Here is a 20,706-nt window from a genome sequence, read left to right on the forward strand (position 1 = left end):
GTTACCCGAAACGTTTGACCCAAGTTAAACAATTTAAAGGCAATGCTACCAAATATTAATTGAGTGTATGTAAACTTCTGACCCATGGGAATGTGATGAAAGAAATAAACGCTGAAATAAATAATTCTCTCTACTATTATTCTGACATTTCACATTATTATTATAAAAGTGTGATCCTAACTGACCTAAGACAGGGAATTGTTACTAGGATTAATGTCAGGAATTGTGAAAAACTGAGTTTAAATGTGGCTTAGGTGTATGTAAACATCCGACATCAACTGTATATATACCTAATCTCAGAAAAAAAAGAAACGTCCCTTTTCCAGGACCCTGTCTTTCAAAGATAATTCGTAAATATCCAAATAACTTCATAGATCTTCATTGTAAAGGGTTTAAACACTGTTTCCCATGCAAGTTCAATGAACCATAAACAATCAATGAACATGCACCTGTGGAACAGCCGTTAAGACACTAACAGCTTACAGACAGTAGGCAATTAAGGTCACAGTTATGAAAACTTAGGACACTGAAGAGGCCTTTCTACTGACTCTGAAAAACACCAAAAGAGGGTCCCTGCTCATCTGCGTGAATGTGCCTTAGGCATGCTGCAAGGAGGCATGAGGACTGCAGATGTGGCCAGGGAAATAAAATGCTATGTCCGTACTATGAGACGCCTAAGACAGCGCTTCAAGGAGACAGGACGGAGAGCTGACCTTCCTCGCAGTGGCAGACCACGTATAACAACACCTGCACAGGATCGGTGAATCCGAACATCACACCTGCTGGACAGGTACAGGATGGCAACAACAACTGCCAGAGTTACACCAGGAACACACAATCCCTCCATCAGTACTCAGACGGTCTCCAATAGGCCGAGAGAGGCTGGGCTGAGGGCTTGTAGGCCTTATGTAAGGCAGGTCCTTTCCTGACATCACCGGCAACAATGTCGCCCATGGGCAAAAACTCAGCGTCGCTGGATCAGACAGGACTGGCAAAAAGTGCTCTTCACTGACAAGTCACAGTTTTGTCTCGCCAGGGGTGATGGTCGGATTTGCGTTTATCGTCGAAGGAATGAGCGTTACACCGGGGCCTGTACTCTGGAACGGGATCGATTTGGAGGTGGAGGGTCTGTCATGGTCTGAGGCGGTGTGTCACAGCATCATCAGATTGAGCTTGTTGCAGGGAAGACATCCTCCTCCCTCATGTGGTACCCTTCCTGCAGACTAATCCTGACATGACCCTCCAGCATCACAATGCCACCAGCCCTACTGCTCGTTCTGTGGATGATCTGTGCATGATTTCCTGCAAGACAGGAATGTCAGTGTTCTGCCAAGGCCAGTGAAGAGCCCGGATCTCCATCCCATTGAGCAAGTCTGGGACCTGTTGGATCGGCGGGTGAGGGCTAGAGCCATTCCCCCCAGAAATGTCCAGAAACTTGCAGGTACCTTGGTGGAAGAGTGGGGTAACATCTCACAGCAAGAACTGGCAAATCTGGTGCAGTCCATGAGGAGGAGATGCACTGCAGTACTTAATGCAGCTGGTGGCAAACTTGCAGGTACCTTGGTGGAAGAGTGGGGTAACATCTCACAGCAAGAACTGGCAAATCTGCCGCAGTCCATGAGGAGGAGATGCACTGCAGTACTTAATGCAGCTGGTGGCCACACCAGATACTGACTGTTACTATTGATTTTGAAACCCCCCCTTTGTTCAGGCACATATTATTCAATTTCTGTTCGTCACATGTCTGTGGAACTTGTTCAGTTTATGTCTCAGTTGTTGAATCTTATGTTGATACAAATATTTACACATGTTAAGTTTGCTGAAAATCAACGCAGTTGACAGTGAGAGGATATTTCTTTTTTTGCTGAGTTTATACGTTATTATATATTATAATCTTCCTGTTTATTATTATATATTATTATCTACCTGTATAGTATTATATATTATTATCTTCCTATATGATATTATATACCTGTTTATTGTTATATATTATATATACCTGTATGTTATTATATATTATTATCTACCTGTATAGTATTTTATATTGTTATCTACCTGTATATTATTATATGTTATAGTATGTTATAATATATTATATACCTGTATGTGATTATATATTATTATCTACATGTATACTATTATATATTATATCTACCTGTGTATTATTATCTACCTGTATATTGTTATATATATTATATCTACCTGTATATAATTATATATTAATATCTACCTGTATATATTTATATATTAATATCTATGTCTGTATATCTGTATATTATTATATATTATTATCTACCTGTATATTATTATCTACCTGTATATTTTTATATGGGATGGCAGGGTAGCCTAGTGGTTAGAGCATTGGACTAGTAACCGGAAAGGTTGCAAGTTCAAGTCCCAGAGCTGACAAGGTACAAATCTGTCGTTCTGCCCACTGTTCCTAGGCCGTCATTGAAAATAAGAATTGGTTCTTAACTGAATTGCCTAGTTAAATAAAGGTAAAATAAAAAATGTATTATATACCTGTATATTATTATATATTGTTATCTACATGTATATTATTATATATCATATACCTGTATAATATTATATATTATATCTACCTGTATATTATTATCTACCTGTATATTATTATCTATCTGTAAATTATTAGAAATTATTAGAAATTACCAATACCTGTATATTGCTATAATCCTGTATAATATTATATATTATATACCTGTATATTATTATAAATTATATACCTGTAAATGATTATATATGGTTATCTACCAGTATATTAATATATATTATATACCTGTATATTATTATATATTATTATATACATGTATATTATTATATATTATATCTACCTGTTTAATATTATCTACCTGTATATTATCAACCTGTATATAATAATATATTATTATCTACCTGTAAATTATTAAATATTATTAACTACCTGTATATTATTACATATTATTATCTACCTCTATATTATTATATATGATATCTACCTCTATATTATTATCCACCTGTAAATGATTATATATTGTTATCTACCAGTATATTAATATATATTATATACCTCTATATTATTATATATTATTATCTACATGTATATTATTTCCATTTTGCACATTCTTCCATTGCAAATCTACCATTCCAGTGTTTTACTTGCTATATTGTATTTACTTTGCCACCATGACCTTTTTTGCCTTTACCCCCCTTCTCACCTCATTTGCTCACATCGTATATAGACTTGTTTATACTGTATTATTGACTGTATGTTTGTTTTACTCCATGTGTAACTCTGTGTCGTTGTATGTGTCAAACTGCTTTGCTTTATCTTGGCCAGGTCGCAATTGTAAATGAGAACTTGTTCTCAACTTGCCTACCTGGTTAAATAAAGGTGAAATAAATAAAAATAAAAATAAATATTATTAACTACCTGTATATTATTATATATCATATACCTGTATAATATTATATATTATATACCTGTATATTATTATAAATTATGTACCTGTAAATGATTATATATTGTTATCTACCAGTATATTAATATATATATTATATACCTGTATATTATTATATATTATTATATACATGTATATTATTATATATTATATCTACCTGTTTAATATTATCTACCTGTATATTGTTTTATATTATATCAACCTGTTTATAATTATATATTATTATCTACTTGTAAATTATTAAATATTATTAACTTCCTGTATATTATTATGTATAATTATCCACCTGTATATTATTATCTACCTGTATATTATTAGAAATGATTATCTACCTATATATTGCTATTGTCCTGTGTATTATTATATATTAAATACCTGTATATTATTACATATCAGTATCTACCTGAATATCTTTATATATTACTATCTACCTGTATATTATTATATATTACTATTTACCTCTATACTATTATAATCCTGTATATTATTCTATATTATTATCTACCTGTATATTATTCTATATTATTCCTACATATATTAATAACTACCTGTATATTATTATATATTATATCTACCTCTATATTATTATCTACATGTATATTATTATATATTATTATCTACATATATTAATAACTACCTCTATATTATTATATATTAGTTTCTTCCTGCATATTATAATCTATTATATCTACCTCTATATTATTATCCACCTCTATATTATTATATATTAGTTTCTTCCTGTATATTATAATCTATTATATCTACCTCTATATTATTATCCACCTCTATATTATTATATATTAGTTTCTTCCTGCATATTATAATCTATTATATCTACCTCTATATTATTATCCACCTCTATATTATTATATATTAGTTTCTTCCTGTATATTATAATCTATTATATCTACCTCTTTATTATTATCTACATGTATTTTATTATATATTAGTTTCTACCTGTATATTATAATCTATTATATCTATCTCTATATTATTATCCACCTATATATTATTATATATTACTATCTACCTGTATATTATTATATATTAAATACCTGTGGGTGTCTTGTGTGTGTGTGTGTGTAATTTAGACAAATTATTTTACCAATTCGCTTCAGCTGTTCTGGTTAGCGACCAGGACTAAATTGGTTTGACTTTGGAAAGCGTATCTCCGGGCTCGTTAAGGATTGTCAATAAATTACACAATGTGCTACACAAACAGCTATGTAGATTGGTCACTAGCTGGCACAGCTACAAAGTCATCAAATCAAATCAAATTAAATTAAGAACAAAAACCTAATTTTCATATTCAGGAATTTTTACAAAATAGCCAATTTCGACTTTGCAGCTGGCCCATGTAAGGGGAAATTGTTCAGTTCTGCCCGTTATGACACCTTTAAGTTTTTATCATGAAATGCTTTTAATATTTGTAAATTCATTTCTACAATTATTAGTTGGTTTAAGGTTTTCGAGTCATTGAAATTAGGAGCTTTTGGAAATGGTACATATTGTCCCATGTACATTGTGTAATTTAATGATGGTCCCTAACTAGCCCCACAGGGCTGCACTCCTAATTGATAATTGATGTGGGCAATGTGGGCAGGGTTGAGCCAAACCCAACCTTCATGTACAATGTGATGAAGTCACAACCACAAGTCTCACAACACCCAGTTATCCTTTTTACACTTGGTAGTACATTTTGCTAGTAGAATAAATGTTTCTCATCGATGCCACATTGGCTGTTTTCTAATTGAGAAGTTGTTTTTTTTTAGTGCCAATAACACTTCAATAACTTCTACCACTATCCAGTAAAGAGTCTCTGAGAGCTCAGTACATTTTCACCCATAATAATAGTGCTGTTATGTCATAGATCCTGATTTATCTGGGCATTTTAATCTGGAGATCATTGTTTTAAAGGAATAAAAAAAAAAACAGCTTCCACTTATAGAGCAGCGTTTACTGTAAAGAGTCTCTGTGATCTCTGTATGTTTAAACCCATAAATAATAGTTACATATAATGTGTAGAATGTATAGAGTCGATCATGTATAGAGAATGTATGTAAATCACACGTGATTTAAGCACAACAAGTAACCTCTAACTTTGACTAAATCCACTAGTGCTGCTTAAAAAAAAGGAAAACATTGCGTAAATCTGTGCAGTCATCTCTCTTCCCCTGTTATGTAATTGCAATCCTAAACTACAGAACACAAGACAAATATCTAATAAAGTAGAGATTTTCCCCTTTCCATTAAAGAGTGTCCTTTAATCTTTGCCTCATGGTTTAAAAATCTAATCTCTGGGAGAAAGGCCACTAGAAAATGTCCCCCTGCACTTGTGATAGGGATTATTACTGTCCCAAGATTGTTCGTGTAACAACCAACCATCAGAATGTGACTCGTTTCAGGAGGCTCGGCATATGTGGTACATCACTACTTCACAGGAGAGGCATTTGAAAGTATTTATTTGTATTTTTATCATAATGCGTTTTTTTTGGCAGAAATGCCTTTCTGGAACATGTGAACTTTCATGTTCCTTAATAACAAATTTGTATGCCATCTTTAAATCCGAATAAAATTGTAAAATTACGAGCCTAGTAGGTTTAGCCACGAAAAAAAAGGCAGGAACCTTCCCGCTAGCCATGACTGGCTGAGATATGATTTTGGTTTGGTCTGCCATGTTTTGTCTGAAAAATGAGCTGCTCAGTACGTGTAGATAATCCTTGCCACCGCTACTTTTTTGAAAGATTAAAACGTTAGCAATGGAGAACGGCAAAAGTGTTGATACTGCACCCAACATCATTGCTGCCCTGAATTTAGCAGGAGCTATCGACAAAGGTCAGTGTGAACCTGAGTGACGTGACTCAACGGGCCAAACAAACTGTAGCTATAAACAAAACGTAACCAACAACGGGCCGTTTTACTTAGTTAAAGGGGTTCCAGTCTGCCGTGAAACGTTCAACCATGTATATGTGTAAGAGACTAGCTACAGTTTCAGATATTATATCTTTCTAATTTTCTCAGAAAGTCATTTTCATTACAAGTTTATGCATTCCGTTAGCTAGCTAGTGAACGTTAGCTTGCTGGCTTCGCTAGCTAACGTTAAGTGTGCGATCTGTGTAGTAATATTATTTGTACCTCAGAAATCCATTTGCATTGCTAGTTATAGCCTAATGTTAGCTAGCTAGATAACATTGAACCTTGTTGTTTAGCATAACCTACCTTCAGATTCATACTACACCATTTCATGCATGGTGGCTAGTTATAACAATCCATTTGTACTGTATGAGTTGGGATTATGGTTCACTGTTTAGCTAGTAGCTAGCTACATATCTAAACAAAATACTCCACTTTACCAGATGATTACATGACCCATCAAGTTAGCCAGGTGTGTCTTGGAGTGATTACTGCCATCTATTGTTTTTCATGAACATATGTACAGTACATGTGTAGACAATAGTGACCCATCCAGATGTTTAATATTATTGTTGTGGCTATGGGGCCGGTTCTAGCATTTCTTTCACACGACCCATCAATTTAGACAAGTATGTCTATCATCTAATAATTATTTTTTTAAATAAAAAATATCTGGGCACTTTCTATTTTTGATATAACAATTTTTTATATTTTATTTAACTAGGCAAGTCAGTTAAGAACAAATTCTTATATTTATTTATATAAATATAGGACAAAACACACATCACAACAAGAGAGACAACACAACACTACATAAAGAGAGACCTAAGACAACAACATAGCAAGGCAGCAACACATGAAAACACAGCATGGTAGCAACACAACATGACAACAACATGGTAGCAACACAAAACATGGTACAAACATTATTGGGCACAGACAACAGCACAAAGGCAAGAAGGTAGAGACAACAATACATCACACAAAGCAGCCACAACTGTCCATGATTGAGTCTTTGAATGAAGAGTGTTGTGTGTGGAGGATGAGGGCTGCAGTAGATATATCAGATAGGGGGGAGTGAGGCCTAAGAGGGTTGTGGAGGATGAGGGCTGCAGTAGATATCTCTGATAGGGGGGAGTGAGGCCTAAGAGCGTTGTGGAGGATGAGGGCTGCAGTAGATATCTCAAATAGGGGGGAGTGAGGCCTAAGAGGGTTGTGGAGGATGAGGGCTGCAGTAAATATATCTGATAGGGGGGAGTGAGGCCTAAGAGGGTTGTGGAGGATGAGGGCTGCAGTAGATATCTCAGATAGGGGGGAGTGAGGCCTAAGAGGGTTGTGGAGGATGAGGGCTGCAGTAGATATCTCAGATAGGGGGGAGTGAGGCCTAAGAGGGTTGTGGAGGATGAGGGCTGCAGTAGATATCTCAGATAGGGGGGAGTGAGGCCTACGAGTGCAGTACTATGCAAATATGCCAGTAACCATTTCACTGTACTGTTTACAACTTCTGTATCCTGTGCATGTGACAAATAAACATTGATTTTATTTGACTCAGTGTGTGTTTACCAGAGACAGTAAAGTGAAAAACAACATGACCTGCCCCAAAGTCAGATTTTGATAGATAGAGTGGACTAGATAAAGTGGGCTAGATAAAGTGGGCTAGATAAAGTGGACTAGATAAAGTGGACTAGATAAAGTGTATTTTTACCTGGAGTTTTCCTTATTGTAGTCTACTACTTTCACCACTTTAAGTCTTGAAATCGTTGGTTGTTTATTACACTACCTTCCTCAGTCTGTTCAGCACATGGCCTCACGTGAATCTTTAAAGAGATGGGTGGGGCTGAGGCTTAAGAGGGTGTGAACGATGCTGAATAGGTGTAGACAAAGAAGAGCTCTCCAGTTCCAAAACATTCAAGTACCATTTTCTCAAAAGCGGGCTTACAAGTTTATCAAATTTCAAAGCAGAAGTACTTTCCCATTGTTCCTCAACTGCAGTGTAATGATAAATCATTTATGTAGCTCCGAAGGCATTTTACTGAGGAGTGGCATCTGTCTGGCAACTATATACCATAAAGGCCTTATTGGTGGAGTGCTGCAGAGATGGTTGTCCTTCTTGAAGATTATCCCATCTCCACAGAGGAACTCTGGAGCTCTGTCAGGGAGACCATTGGGTTCTTGTTCACCTCCCCTGACCAAGGCCCTTCTCCCCAATTGCTCAGTTTGGCCAGTCGGCCAGCTCTAGGAAGAGTCTTGGTGGTTCCAAACTTCTTCCATTTAAGAATGATGGAGGTTACTGTGGTCTTGAGGACCTTTAATGCTGCAGAATGATTTGTACCCTTCCCCAGATCTGTGCCTCAACACAATCCTGTCTCGGAGCTCTACGAACAATTCCTTCGACCTCATGGCTTGCTTTTTCTCTGACATGCACTGTCAAATGTCGGACCTTATATAGACACGTGTGTGTCTTTCCACATCATGTCCAATCAATTGAATTTACCACAGGTGGACTCCAATCTAGTTGTAGAAACATCTCCAGGATGATCAATGGCAACAGGTTGCACCTGAGCGCCCGAGCTCAATTTCGAATCTCATAGCAAAGGGTCTGAATACATTTGATTTTATTTTATACATTTTAGAATAAGACTGTAACTTAACAAAATGTGGAAAAATGGGGAAGGGGTCTGAATACTTTCCGAATGCACTGTATGTGGTTTAACAATAGGAACAATACGTCATAATCGTTTCAGAGTGATGGCTAGCCTTCTATGCTCCCTTGTAGTACAACGCAGTCCACCTCACCATGGGTTAAAAGCAAGGATGTCCTGTTTCAGTTCATTTAATACATTTAATATTTCCCAAATGTTGAAACAAACAAACAAGATGTAAAAAAGGGGTATAATACTTACAACCATACCGTTTAGCGACACCCAACAATCTTGAGGGAAATCTTGTAGGAGTGGGACCAGGAACTGCAGACAACCGTCCCAGTGGCACAGCAGTAGCATCATCCCTATCAGATTAAATATTCTTACCACAGCACTGGCCAGGTCATACGTCATATGGAAAATCTGGGGAGAGAGAGAGAGAGAGAGAACAGAGGAAAAACAAATTAGGTTGATCTGAATTCCCCAAAATTCATTTCCGGAATGCTACAATATGGATAATCTGGGAAACAGATTGAGAAAGAACAGAGGTTCCCAATATTAATAGTGCTCTGATGAAGATGCTTGATCAATAGTGGTCTGACGAAGATGCTTGCTCAATAGTGGTCTGACGAAGATGCTTGATCAATAGTGGTCTTGACGAAGATGCTTGATCCATAGTGGTCTTGACGAAGATGCTTGATCAATAGTGGTCTGACGAAGATGCTTGATCAATAGTGGTCTAGACGAAGATGCTTGATCAATAGTGGTCTTGACGAAGATGCTTGATCAATAGTGGTCTTGACAAAGATGCTTGATCAATAGTGGTCTTGACGAAGATGCTTGATCAATAGTGGTCTTGACGAAGATGCTTGATCCATAGTGGTCTTGATGAAGATGCTTGATCCATAGTGGTCTTGACGAAGATGCTTGATCAATAGTGCTCTGACGAAGATGCTTGATCAATAGTGGTCTGACGAAGATGCTTGATCCATAGTGCTCTGATGAAGATGCTTGATCAGTAGTGGTCTGACGAAGATGCTTGATCAATAGTGGTCTTGACGAAGATGCTTGATCAATAGTGGTCTTGACGAAGATGCTTGATCCATAGTGCTCTGACGAAGATGCTTGATCAATAGTGGTCTGACGAAGATGCTTGATCCATAGTGCTCTGACGAAGATGCTTGATCAATAGTGGTCTGACGAAGATGCTTGATCCATAGTGGTCTGACGAAGATGCTTGATCCATAGTGGTCTTGACGAAGATGCTTGATCAATAGTGGTCTTGACGAAGATGCTTGATCCATAGTGGTCTTGACGAAGATGCTTGATCCATAGTGGTCTGACGAAGATGCTTGATAAATAGTGCTCTGACGAAGATGCTTGATCAGTAGTGGTCTGACGAAGATGCTTGATCAATAGTGCTCTGACGAAGATGCTTGATCCATAGTGGTCTTGACGAAGATGCTTGATCCATAGTGGTCTTGACGAAGATGCTTGATCAATAGTGGTCTTGACGAAGATGCTTGATCCATAGTGGTCTTGACGAAGATGCTTGATCAATAGTGGTCTTGACGAAGATGCTTGATCCATAGTGGTCTTGACGAAGATGCTTGATCAATAGTGGTCTTGACGAAGATGCTTGATCCATAGTGGTCTTGACGAAGATGCTTGATCCATAGTGGTCTGACGAAGATGCTTGATCAATAGTGGTCTTGACGAAGATGCTTGATCCATAGTGGTCTTGACGAAGATGCTTGATCCATAGTGGTCTTGACGAAGATGCTTGAATTAAGTTGCCAAGAAAACACGGTTGATTCTGTACCTAGAGGGTGTACTGTAAGTACAGAGGAGGACATAGCCAAGCCAATGCACTAGCCACAAAACAAAAAAAGTGGTATATTTAAATCTTCTGTGATAATATTAAAGTGTGATATAGGGATGCAAACTCAAAATTGAATACATTTCAACTCTATATCTGACATGGTACAGGGGTCTTCTTCTTTTTAAGCCCATAACCATGTGTGTGAGGTGTTAGGGCTGTCCCCGACTAAAAACAATCTTGGTCGACCGAGAGTCGTCTGTTCTTTCGACCAATCGATTGCTAAAGAGGGAGCCAGAGATCAATATAGCCTAACCAGAAGAAGAAACCCCTGACTTGTTGCACCCTCGACAACTACTGTGATTATTATTATTTGACCATGCTGGTCATTTATGAACATTTGGACATCTTGGCCATGTTCTGTTATTATCTCCACCCGACACAGCCAGAAGAGGACTGGCCACCCCTCATAGCCTGGTTCCTCTCTAGGTTTTTTCCTAGGTTTTGGCCTTTCTAGGGAGTTTTTCCTAGCCACCGTGCTTCTACACCTGCACCGCTTGAAGTTTGGGGTTTTAGGCTGGGTTTCTGTACAGCACTTTGAGATATCAGCTGATGTAAGAAGGGCTTTATAAATACATTTGGTTTGATGTATTCCCGTCCTGACCCTCCTCCAGCTGGCAGCTGCTAGTGGCCTTCCAGATTTTTCTGTTACGCTCCTGAAAGTAAAAGGCTAGACCAGCGGGCGCCAACCTTTTTCCATTTAGAGAGCCAGGTTATCAAACCATTTCTACTGATGTGCGTGTCATTTTCATATGCACATTTCTGTGGAACAGTTTCCTTTCATTTATAATAAAGTCTTCATATCTCATAATCAATGTCAAAATCAATTCTATCTCAATGAAAATGATAGAAATCTAAAAGTAACTTCTATTGCCATTGCCAATATGTAAAAATAGCCTACATAAAGCCAACAAATAAAAACATTGCAACCTGCAGGTAGAAAATATCCTAATCCTATAAATCACATTGGCTACACATGGCCTGGTCAGACCCAAAGCTCCTGCTAACAAACTTGCAAACCTTTCAAATATTCTGTGCTCTCAGAGTTTCCTGCGCCAGTGAGCTCAGGACAGACATACACATTAGCACAAGGGATAAGAAGTAATAAGGCTGGACTAATTGATGATGTTTCCACTGGATCAGAGCATGACACTTTTTTCCCCTTTCATGCTGAGTGGTTATCGAAAGGGAGAGAGCTGGAAATATTTTTCAAATAGACTACATTGAGGAACTATTATCATTCTCAATGGATGTAAAAATAGACTTTGTTTACTTGCTGTTGGAGGTGAATAAAAAATGACTTTGAGAAGCTCCATAGTGATTGTGAGTTAAGCCAATCAGAAACAGTATCAGATCCCCAAATGGGCAGATTTATAAATCAGGTGATCTGTAAGCCTACATTGGAGCGCAGGCCAGGTATCCTAGGCCAGGTATCCTAGGCCAGGTATCCTAGGCCAGGTATCCTAGGCCAGGTATCCTAGGCCAGGTATCCTAGGCCAGGTAGCCTGGGCCAGGTAGCCCATTGACAGGAGCGACACAAACAAACAATTAATAAATTGACACCTTGTAAATTGAATAAAATTAACCCAAACTTTTTTCTCACAAGTGGACACGTTTCCTGCGCTCTGCATGAAACGTGTCCAATCAGACAATGACAACGGTATGACTGTAATAACAACACACTGAATGCATTAACAGGAATTACTGTAACAAACATTGTAATTAGAAATTATGGTAATTAACAGTAAATGTACTACTGGTGATACTGGTGTGTCATCCCTGCGGCCTCCACAATGGATTAGTCCACTCAGACAGGCCTCCACAATGGATTAGTCCACTCAGACAGGCCTCCACAATGGATTAGTCCACTGAGACAGGCCTCCACAATGGATTAGTCACAATGGATCCTCTATAATGGATTAGTCCACTGAGACAGGCCTCTATAATGGATTAGTCCACTGAGACAGGCCTCCACAATGGATTAGTCCACTGAGACAGGCCTCTGCAATGGATTAGTCCACTCAGACAGGCCTCCACAATGGATTAGTCCACTCAGACAGGCCTCCACAATGGATTAGTCCACTGAGACAGGCCTCTATAATGGATTAGTCCACTGAGACAGGCCTCCACAATGGATTAGTCTACAATGGATTAGTCCACTCAGACAGGCCTCCACAATGGATTAGTCCACTCAGACAGGACTCTACAATGGATTAGTCCACTCAAACAGGCCTCCACAATGAATCAGACAGGTTTGAAGCAGACAGGTGTGAATCAGACATTTTAAAAATATATTTGCCACTGCTCAACTAAAAAAATCTTGGTCGACCAACAGCCCATCGACCAAACAATCGACCAGTCGACTAAATGGAGTCAGCCCAATTGAAGTGTATACTTTTATTTCGAAGTAGATTTGTTTAAGACTCCAAAGAAACACTGTGTAACCCTGACTTTAGCCCACTGCTGTAAAGGGTTAAGTAGAGACGAAGCAGGGTTTTAGCTGATAGAATATAAGTTTATCTACAGGGTGACTGAACAGAACAGCTCTTGAGAAAAGGTTTGGCTGACATTGGATCTGAACAAAAGAGAATCCGCTCACGCTTCCATGAATTCCACTCTAACCGCTCATTCTCCACAGAGAGTGATTTGCATAGGAAACCCATTATTTCTTTCCTGGCTGCTTATTCTATTACTCATTTTTGCCAAAGCTCCAATTCTTTCTGCATAAAATCTGGAAGCGTTTCCGAGTGACAATTCGACAAAGTGCCAGTTTCGCATGATAAACCAGCAATCACCCATTTTGTAATAAAAAAATTAAAAAAGTAACATATTGTTGAACCTGTCGACTGCCTTCTCTCTCCTTCCAAATTAAGTCCCCAATCCGAGGTTTGATGAAGTAATTGTTCTCTATTTTTAAGGTGATATAATTTCTCCTCTCTATTAAATGTGTGTTTTAAAAGTCACTAATGCATGACTTGAATAACGTTTTAATGGGATCTTATGGTATGGTTTCAGCACAAGGAAATGACAGATTAAAAAAAGATAATTTTTATGCTCAACAAAATTCACATATATTTTAGAAATGGTGACATTCTGTTTCTGGGCAGCTTTTCTAAAAATGTTCCCTAAGGGGGATAATTAGCTACTTGGAATGACTTGTTGAACACTGTAAATGCAAGGTCGGGGAAAAACAAGCAGGCCGACTGGACTTTCAGAAGCTAACTGTAATAGATATTCAAGCAACAACAAGGATGTGTTTTTTGCACATGCAGAACACAAGTCAAGGCATCTGACATTTTATATATAACATGACATTCTTACTGTTTAATTCCATTGTTAAAATGGTTGAATAACTACTGAACAGGGAAGGACAAACATTGACGCGGCCAGAGAGAGATGTTTATATGATGAACTCTTCTCTTCTCTGTTAACCCTTATAAAGACCAGCTGGATGTGTTCCAAATGGTACCCTATTCCATATACTGTATTGTGCACTACGTTTGACCAGTGCCCATAGCGCTTTGGTCAAATGAAGTGCACTACATAGGGAATAGGGTGCCATTTGGAACTCCACCCTCTGTGTCCCTTCGTGGCTCCTATAAAGAGAGCTGTACCACGTAACGAGTGCTACTGATCATTCGTGATCCGGATAATAAGATAGGTTTAATCAAGCCCAGAAGGGAACACTGATTCTTCGGTGTCTAAAAATAAGCTTGGTCAGCAGAAAGACAGTCTGGAGTAAACAGATGGGCCAGGGTGGGTGTGTGTGTGTGTGTGTGTGCGAGAAAGAGGGAGGAGGGAGAGAAAGTGAGAGAGAGAGAGAGGGAGAGAGGAGAGAGAGAGAGAGGCAGAAAGCAGAAAGAGCAGAGACGCATAACATAATATGTTCTACATGGATAATGAGTCAGACTAACAGAGAACCAAGATAGGGCCTTCAAAGTCTCACTATCTGCTACAATTTCTCTGATTTGGTGGAGCCACTCAAAGTTCTGTCCTGCTCTTCACTTCCTACTGGCTTCATGATGACTACATTGTGACGACATGATGATTATATGATGACAACATGATGACTACATTGTGACGACATGATGATTATATGATGACAACATGATGAATGCATAATGACTACATTGTGACTACATGATGATTATATGATGACAAAACGATGACTACATGATGAATACATGATGACTACATGATGATTACATGATGAATACATGATGACTACATGATGAACATGTGATGAATACATGATGAATACATGATGAATACATGATGACTACATGATGATTACATGATGAATACATGATGACTACATGATGAATACATGATGAAAACATGACGACAACACAATGACTATATGATGATTACATGATGAATACATGATGACTACATGATGAATGCATAATAACTACATGATGACTACATGATGAATGCATAATAACTACATGATGAATACATGATGACTACATGATGACTACATGATGAATATGGGATGACTACATGATGACTACATGATGAATATGTGATGACTACATTATGATTACATGATGAATGCATGATGACTATATAATGACTACATGATGACTACATGATGAATATGTGATGACTACATGATGAATATGTGATGACTACATTATGATTACATGATGAATGCATGATGACTATATAATGACTACATGATGACTACATGATGACTACATGATGACTACATGATGAATATGTGATGACTACATGATGAATATGTGATGACTACATGATGACTACATGATGACAACACAATGGCTACATGATGACTACACGATAAATATAAGATGACTGACTACATGATGATTACATGATTACTACCCTGATGATTACATGATTACTACATGATTACATGATGAATGCAAGATGACAACATGATGAATACATGATGAATGCATAATAACTACATGATGACAACACAATGACTACATGATGACTACATGATGAATATGCTTTGACTACATGATGACTACATGATGAATATGTGATAACTACATGATGAACATGTGATGACTACATGATGACTACATGATGAATATGTGATGACAACATGATGACTACATGATGAATACATGATGACAACACAATGGCTACATGATGACTACATGATGACTACATGAATACATGATGATTACATGATGACTACACAATGACTACATGATGACTCCATGATGAATGCACAATGAATGCACGATGACTACATGAACACATGATGACTACATGGTGGGTGCATGATGACTTCATGATGAATATGTAATGACTATGTGATGACTACATGATGACTACATTATGACTACATGAATATATGATGACTACATGGTGGGTGCACGGTGACTACATCATGACTACATGATGACTACATTATGACTACATGAATGACTACATGGTGGGTACATGATGACTACATGATGACAACATGATGACTACATGAATATATGATGACAACATGATGACTACATTATGACTACATGAATATATGATGACTACATGGTGGGTACATGATGACTACATGATGACAACATGATGACTACATTATGACTACATTAATATATGATGACTACATGGTGGGTACATGATGACTACATGATGACAACATGATGACAACATGATGACTACATGATGACTATATGATGACTATATGACGACTACATGATGACTATATAATGACTATATAATGACTACATGATGACTATATAATGACTACATGATGACTATATGATGACTACATGATGACTATATAATGACTATATGATGACTACATGGTGGGTACATGATGACTACATGATGACAACATGATGACTACATGATGACTACATGATGACTATATAATGACTACATGATGACTACATGATGACAACATGACTACATGATGACTATATAATGACTACATGATGACTACATGATGACTACATGATGACTATATAATGACTACATGATGACTACATGATGACAACATGATGACTATATAATGACTACATGATGACTACATGATGACAACATGATGACTATATAATGACTACATGATGACTATATAATGACAACATGATGACTACATGATGACTATATAATGACTACATGATGACTACATGATGACTATATAATGACTACATGATGACTACATGATGACAACATGATGACTATATAATGACTACATGTTGACTACATGATGACAACATGATGACTACATGATGACTATATAATGACTACATGATGACTACATGATGACTACATGATGACTATATAATGACTACATGATGACTACATGATGACAACATGACTACATGATGACTATATAATGACTACATGATGACTACATGATGACTATATAATGACTACATGATGACTACATGATGACTACATGATGACTACATGATGAATGCATAATAACTACATGATGAATACATGATGACTACATGATGACTACATGATGAATATGGGATGACTACATGATGACTACATGATGAATATGTGATGACTACATTATGATTACATGATGAATGCATGATGACTATATAATGACTACATGATGACTACATGATGAATATGTGATGACTACATGATGAATATGTGATGACTACATTATGATTACATGATGAATATGTGATGACTACATGATGAATATGTGATGACTACATTATGATTACATGATGAATGCATGATGACTATATAATGACTACATGATGACTACATGATGACTACATGATGACTACATGATGAATATGTGATGACTACATGATGAATATGTGATGACTACATGATGACTACATGATGACAACACAATGGCTACATGATGACTACACGATAAATATAAGATGACTGACTACATGATGATTACATGATTACTACCCTGATGATTACATGATTACTACATGATTACATGATGAATGCAAGATGACAACATGATGAATACATGATGAATGCATAATAACTACATGATGACAACACAATGACTACATGATGACTACATGATGAATATGCTTTGACTACATGATGACTACATGATGAATATGTGATAACTACATGATGAACATGTGATGACTACATGATGACTACATGATGAATATGTGATGACAACATGATGACTACATGATGAATACATGATGACAACACAATGGCTACATGATGACTACATGATGACTACATGAATACATGATGATTACATGATGACTACACAATGACTACATGATGACTCCATGATGAATGCACAATGAATGCACGATGACTACATGAACACATGATGACTACATGGTGGGTGCATGATGACTTCATGATGAATATGTAATGACTATGTGATGACTAAATGATGACTACATCATGACTACATGATGACTACATTATGACTACATGAATATATGATGACTACATGGTGGGTGCACGGTGACTACATCATGACTACATGATGACTACATTATGACTACATGAATGACTACATGGTGGGTACATGATGACTACATGATGACAACATGATGACTACATGAATATATGATGACAACATGATGACTACATTATGACTACATGAATATATGATGACTACATGGTGGGTACATGATGACTACATGATGACAACATGATGACTACATTATGACTACATTAATATATGATGACTACATGGTGGGTACATGATGACTACATGATGACAACATGATGACAACATGATGACTACATGATGACTATATGATGACTATATGACGACTACATGATGACTATATAATGACTATATAATGACTACATGATGACTATATAATGACTACATGATGACTATATGATGACTACATGATGACTATATAATGACTATATGATGACTACATGGTGGGTACATGATGACTACATGATGACAACATGATGACTACATGATGACTATATAATGACTACATGATGACTACATTTTTTTTTTTTTTTTTTTTTTTTTTTTACCTTTATTTAACCAGGCAAGTCAGTTAAGAACAAATTCTTATTTTCAATGACGGCCTGGGAACAGTGGGTTAACTGCCTGTTCAGGGGCAGAACGACAGATTTGTACCTTGTCAGCTCGGGGGTTTGAACTCGCAACCTTCCGGTTACTAGTCCAACGCTCTAACCACTAGGCTACCCTGATGACAACATGACTACATGATGACTATATAATGACTACATGATGACTACATGATGACTACATGATGACTATATAATGACTACATGATGACTATATAATGACTACATGATGACTACATGATGACAACATGATGACTATATAATGACTACATGATGACTATATAATGACAACATGATGACTACATGATGACTATATAATGACTACATGATGACTACATGATGACTATATAATGACTACATGATGACTACATGATGACAACATGATGACTATATAATGACTACATGTTGACTACATGATGACAACATGATGACTACATGATGACTATATAATGACTACATGATGACTACATGATGACTACATGATGACTATATAATGACTACATGATGACTACATGATGACAACATGACTACATGATGACTATATAATGACTACATGATGACTACATGATGACTATATAATGACTACATGATGACTACATGATGACTACATGATGACTACATGATGACTACATGATGACTATATAATGACCTCATGATATTTAGTATTTTATTAGGATCCCCGTTAGCTGTTGGTAAAAGCAGCAGCTACTCTTCCTGGGGTCCAACACAAATACATGAAACATGACCTAATACAGAACATTAATAGACAAGAACATCTCAAGGACATCAATTAATAAAAATATAAATACATACACACAAGCTATTTAGGTCAGCGTTGTGTCGTGAGGTGTTGCTTTATCTACTTTTTGAAACCAGGTTTGGGAAAGGTGAAAACCCAGTCTGTTGTACAACTGAATGTCTTCAACTGAAATGTGTCTTCCACATTTAACCCAACCCCTCTGAATCAGAGAGGTGAGGGGGGGCTTCCTTAATCGACATCCATGTCTTCGGCGCCCGGGGAACAGTGGGTTAACTGCCTGGCTCAGGAGCGGTACGACAGATTTTTACCTTGTCAGCTCGGGGATTCGATCCAGCAGCCTTTCGGTAAGTGGCCCAACACTCTAACCACTAGGTTTGCTGTTCGTTTGAGCAATATGAGATGGAAGGAAAATCCATGCAATAAGGTCTCTATATAATACTGTACACTTTCTTGAATTTGTTCTGGATTTGAGGACTGTGAAAAGACCCCTGGCGGAATCTGGTGGGGTAAGTGTGTGTGTCAGAGCTGTGTGTAAGTGACTTCATGATGACTACATAATGTAATGAACAGCCGGTGGATGCATTTTAATGCAATAGAGACCGACTGGCGATCTACTGCCAATAGCCCTTCCATTGACTTTACACACACACACACGCACACACGCATACACACACAGAAGGCCAGACGTACCCTTCTGCCAATAACCCTCTCATTAACCTTCCAAATAGCTGTCACAAACATTTCCTCATCACACCCACCGTTTCTGTGGTGTGATTGGACATCCACCCTGTCACTCGGGACATGTGCCAATCAGACGATGTGGTGAGCCCTGTACCAATCAGACACCTGATCACAGTAAAACGTTCCAAATGTGGCAGATAGAAATGTGATGAATAGAGCTGACATGATACCCTTATTCTACATGACAGACAACCATACACTATATATACAAAAGTATGTGGACACCTCTATAATAAGTCGATTCGAGATATTTCAGCCACACCCATTCCTGACAGGTATACCAAATCAAAAACACAGCCATGCAATCTCCATAGT

At 37.3% G+C, this 20,706-nt stretch overlaps 1 protein-coding gene across 2 annotated transcripts in view; it reads right to left on the bottom strand.

Annotated features, from left to right (window-relative positions):
• The window catches only part of hcn1 (hyperpolarization activated cyclic nucleotide gated potassium channel 1), a 161,799-nt gene that overhangs the window by 68,391 nt on the left and 72,702 nt on the right, over nt 1–20,706 (bottom strand). For both annotated transcript variants that reach the window (NM_001124318.1, XM_090191325.1), the window contains 1 exon segment: nt 9,275–9,436. In NM_001124318.1, coding sequence (NP_001117790.1) covers nt 9,275–9,436 — 162 coding nt within the window.

Source organism: Oncorhynchus mykiss, chromosome 12, assembly GCF_057628025.1.
Source record: "Oncorhynchus mykiss isolate SJ-2025 chromosome 12, ASM5762802v1, whole genome shotgun sequence".
NCBI classification, from domain to species: Eukaryota; Metazoa; Chordata; class Actinopteri; order Salmoniformes; family Salmonidae; genus Oncorhynchus; species Oncorhynchus mykiss.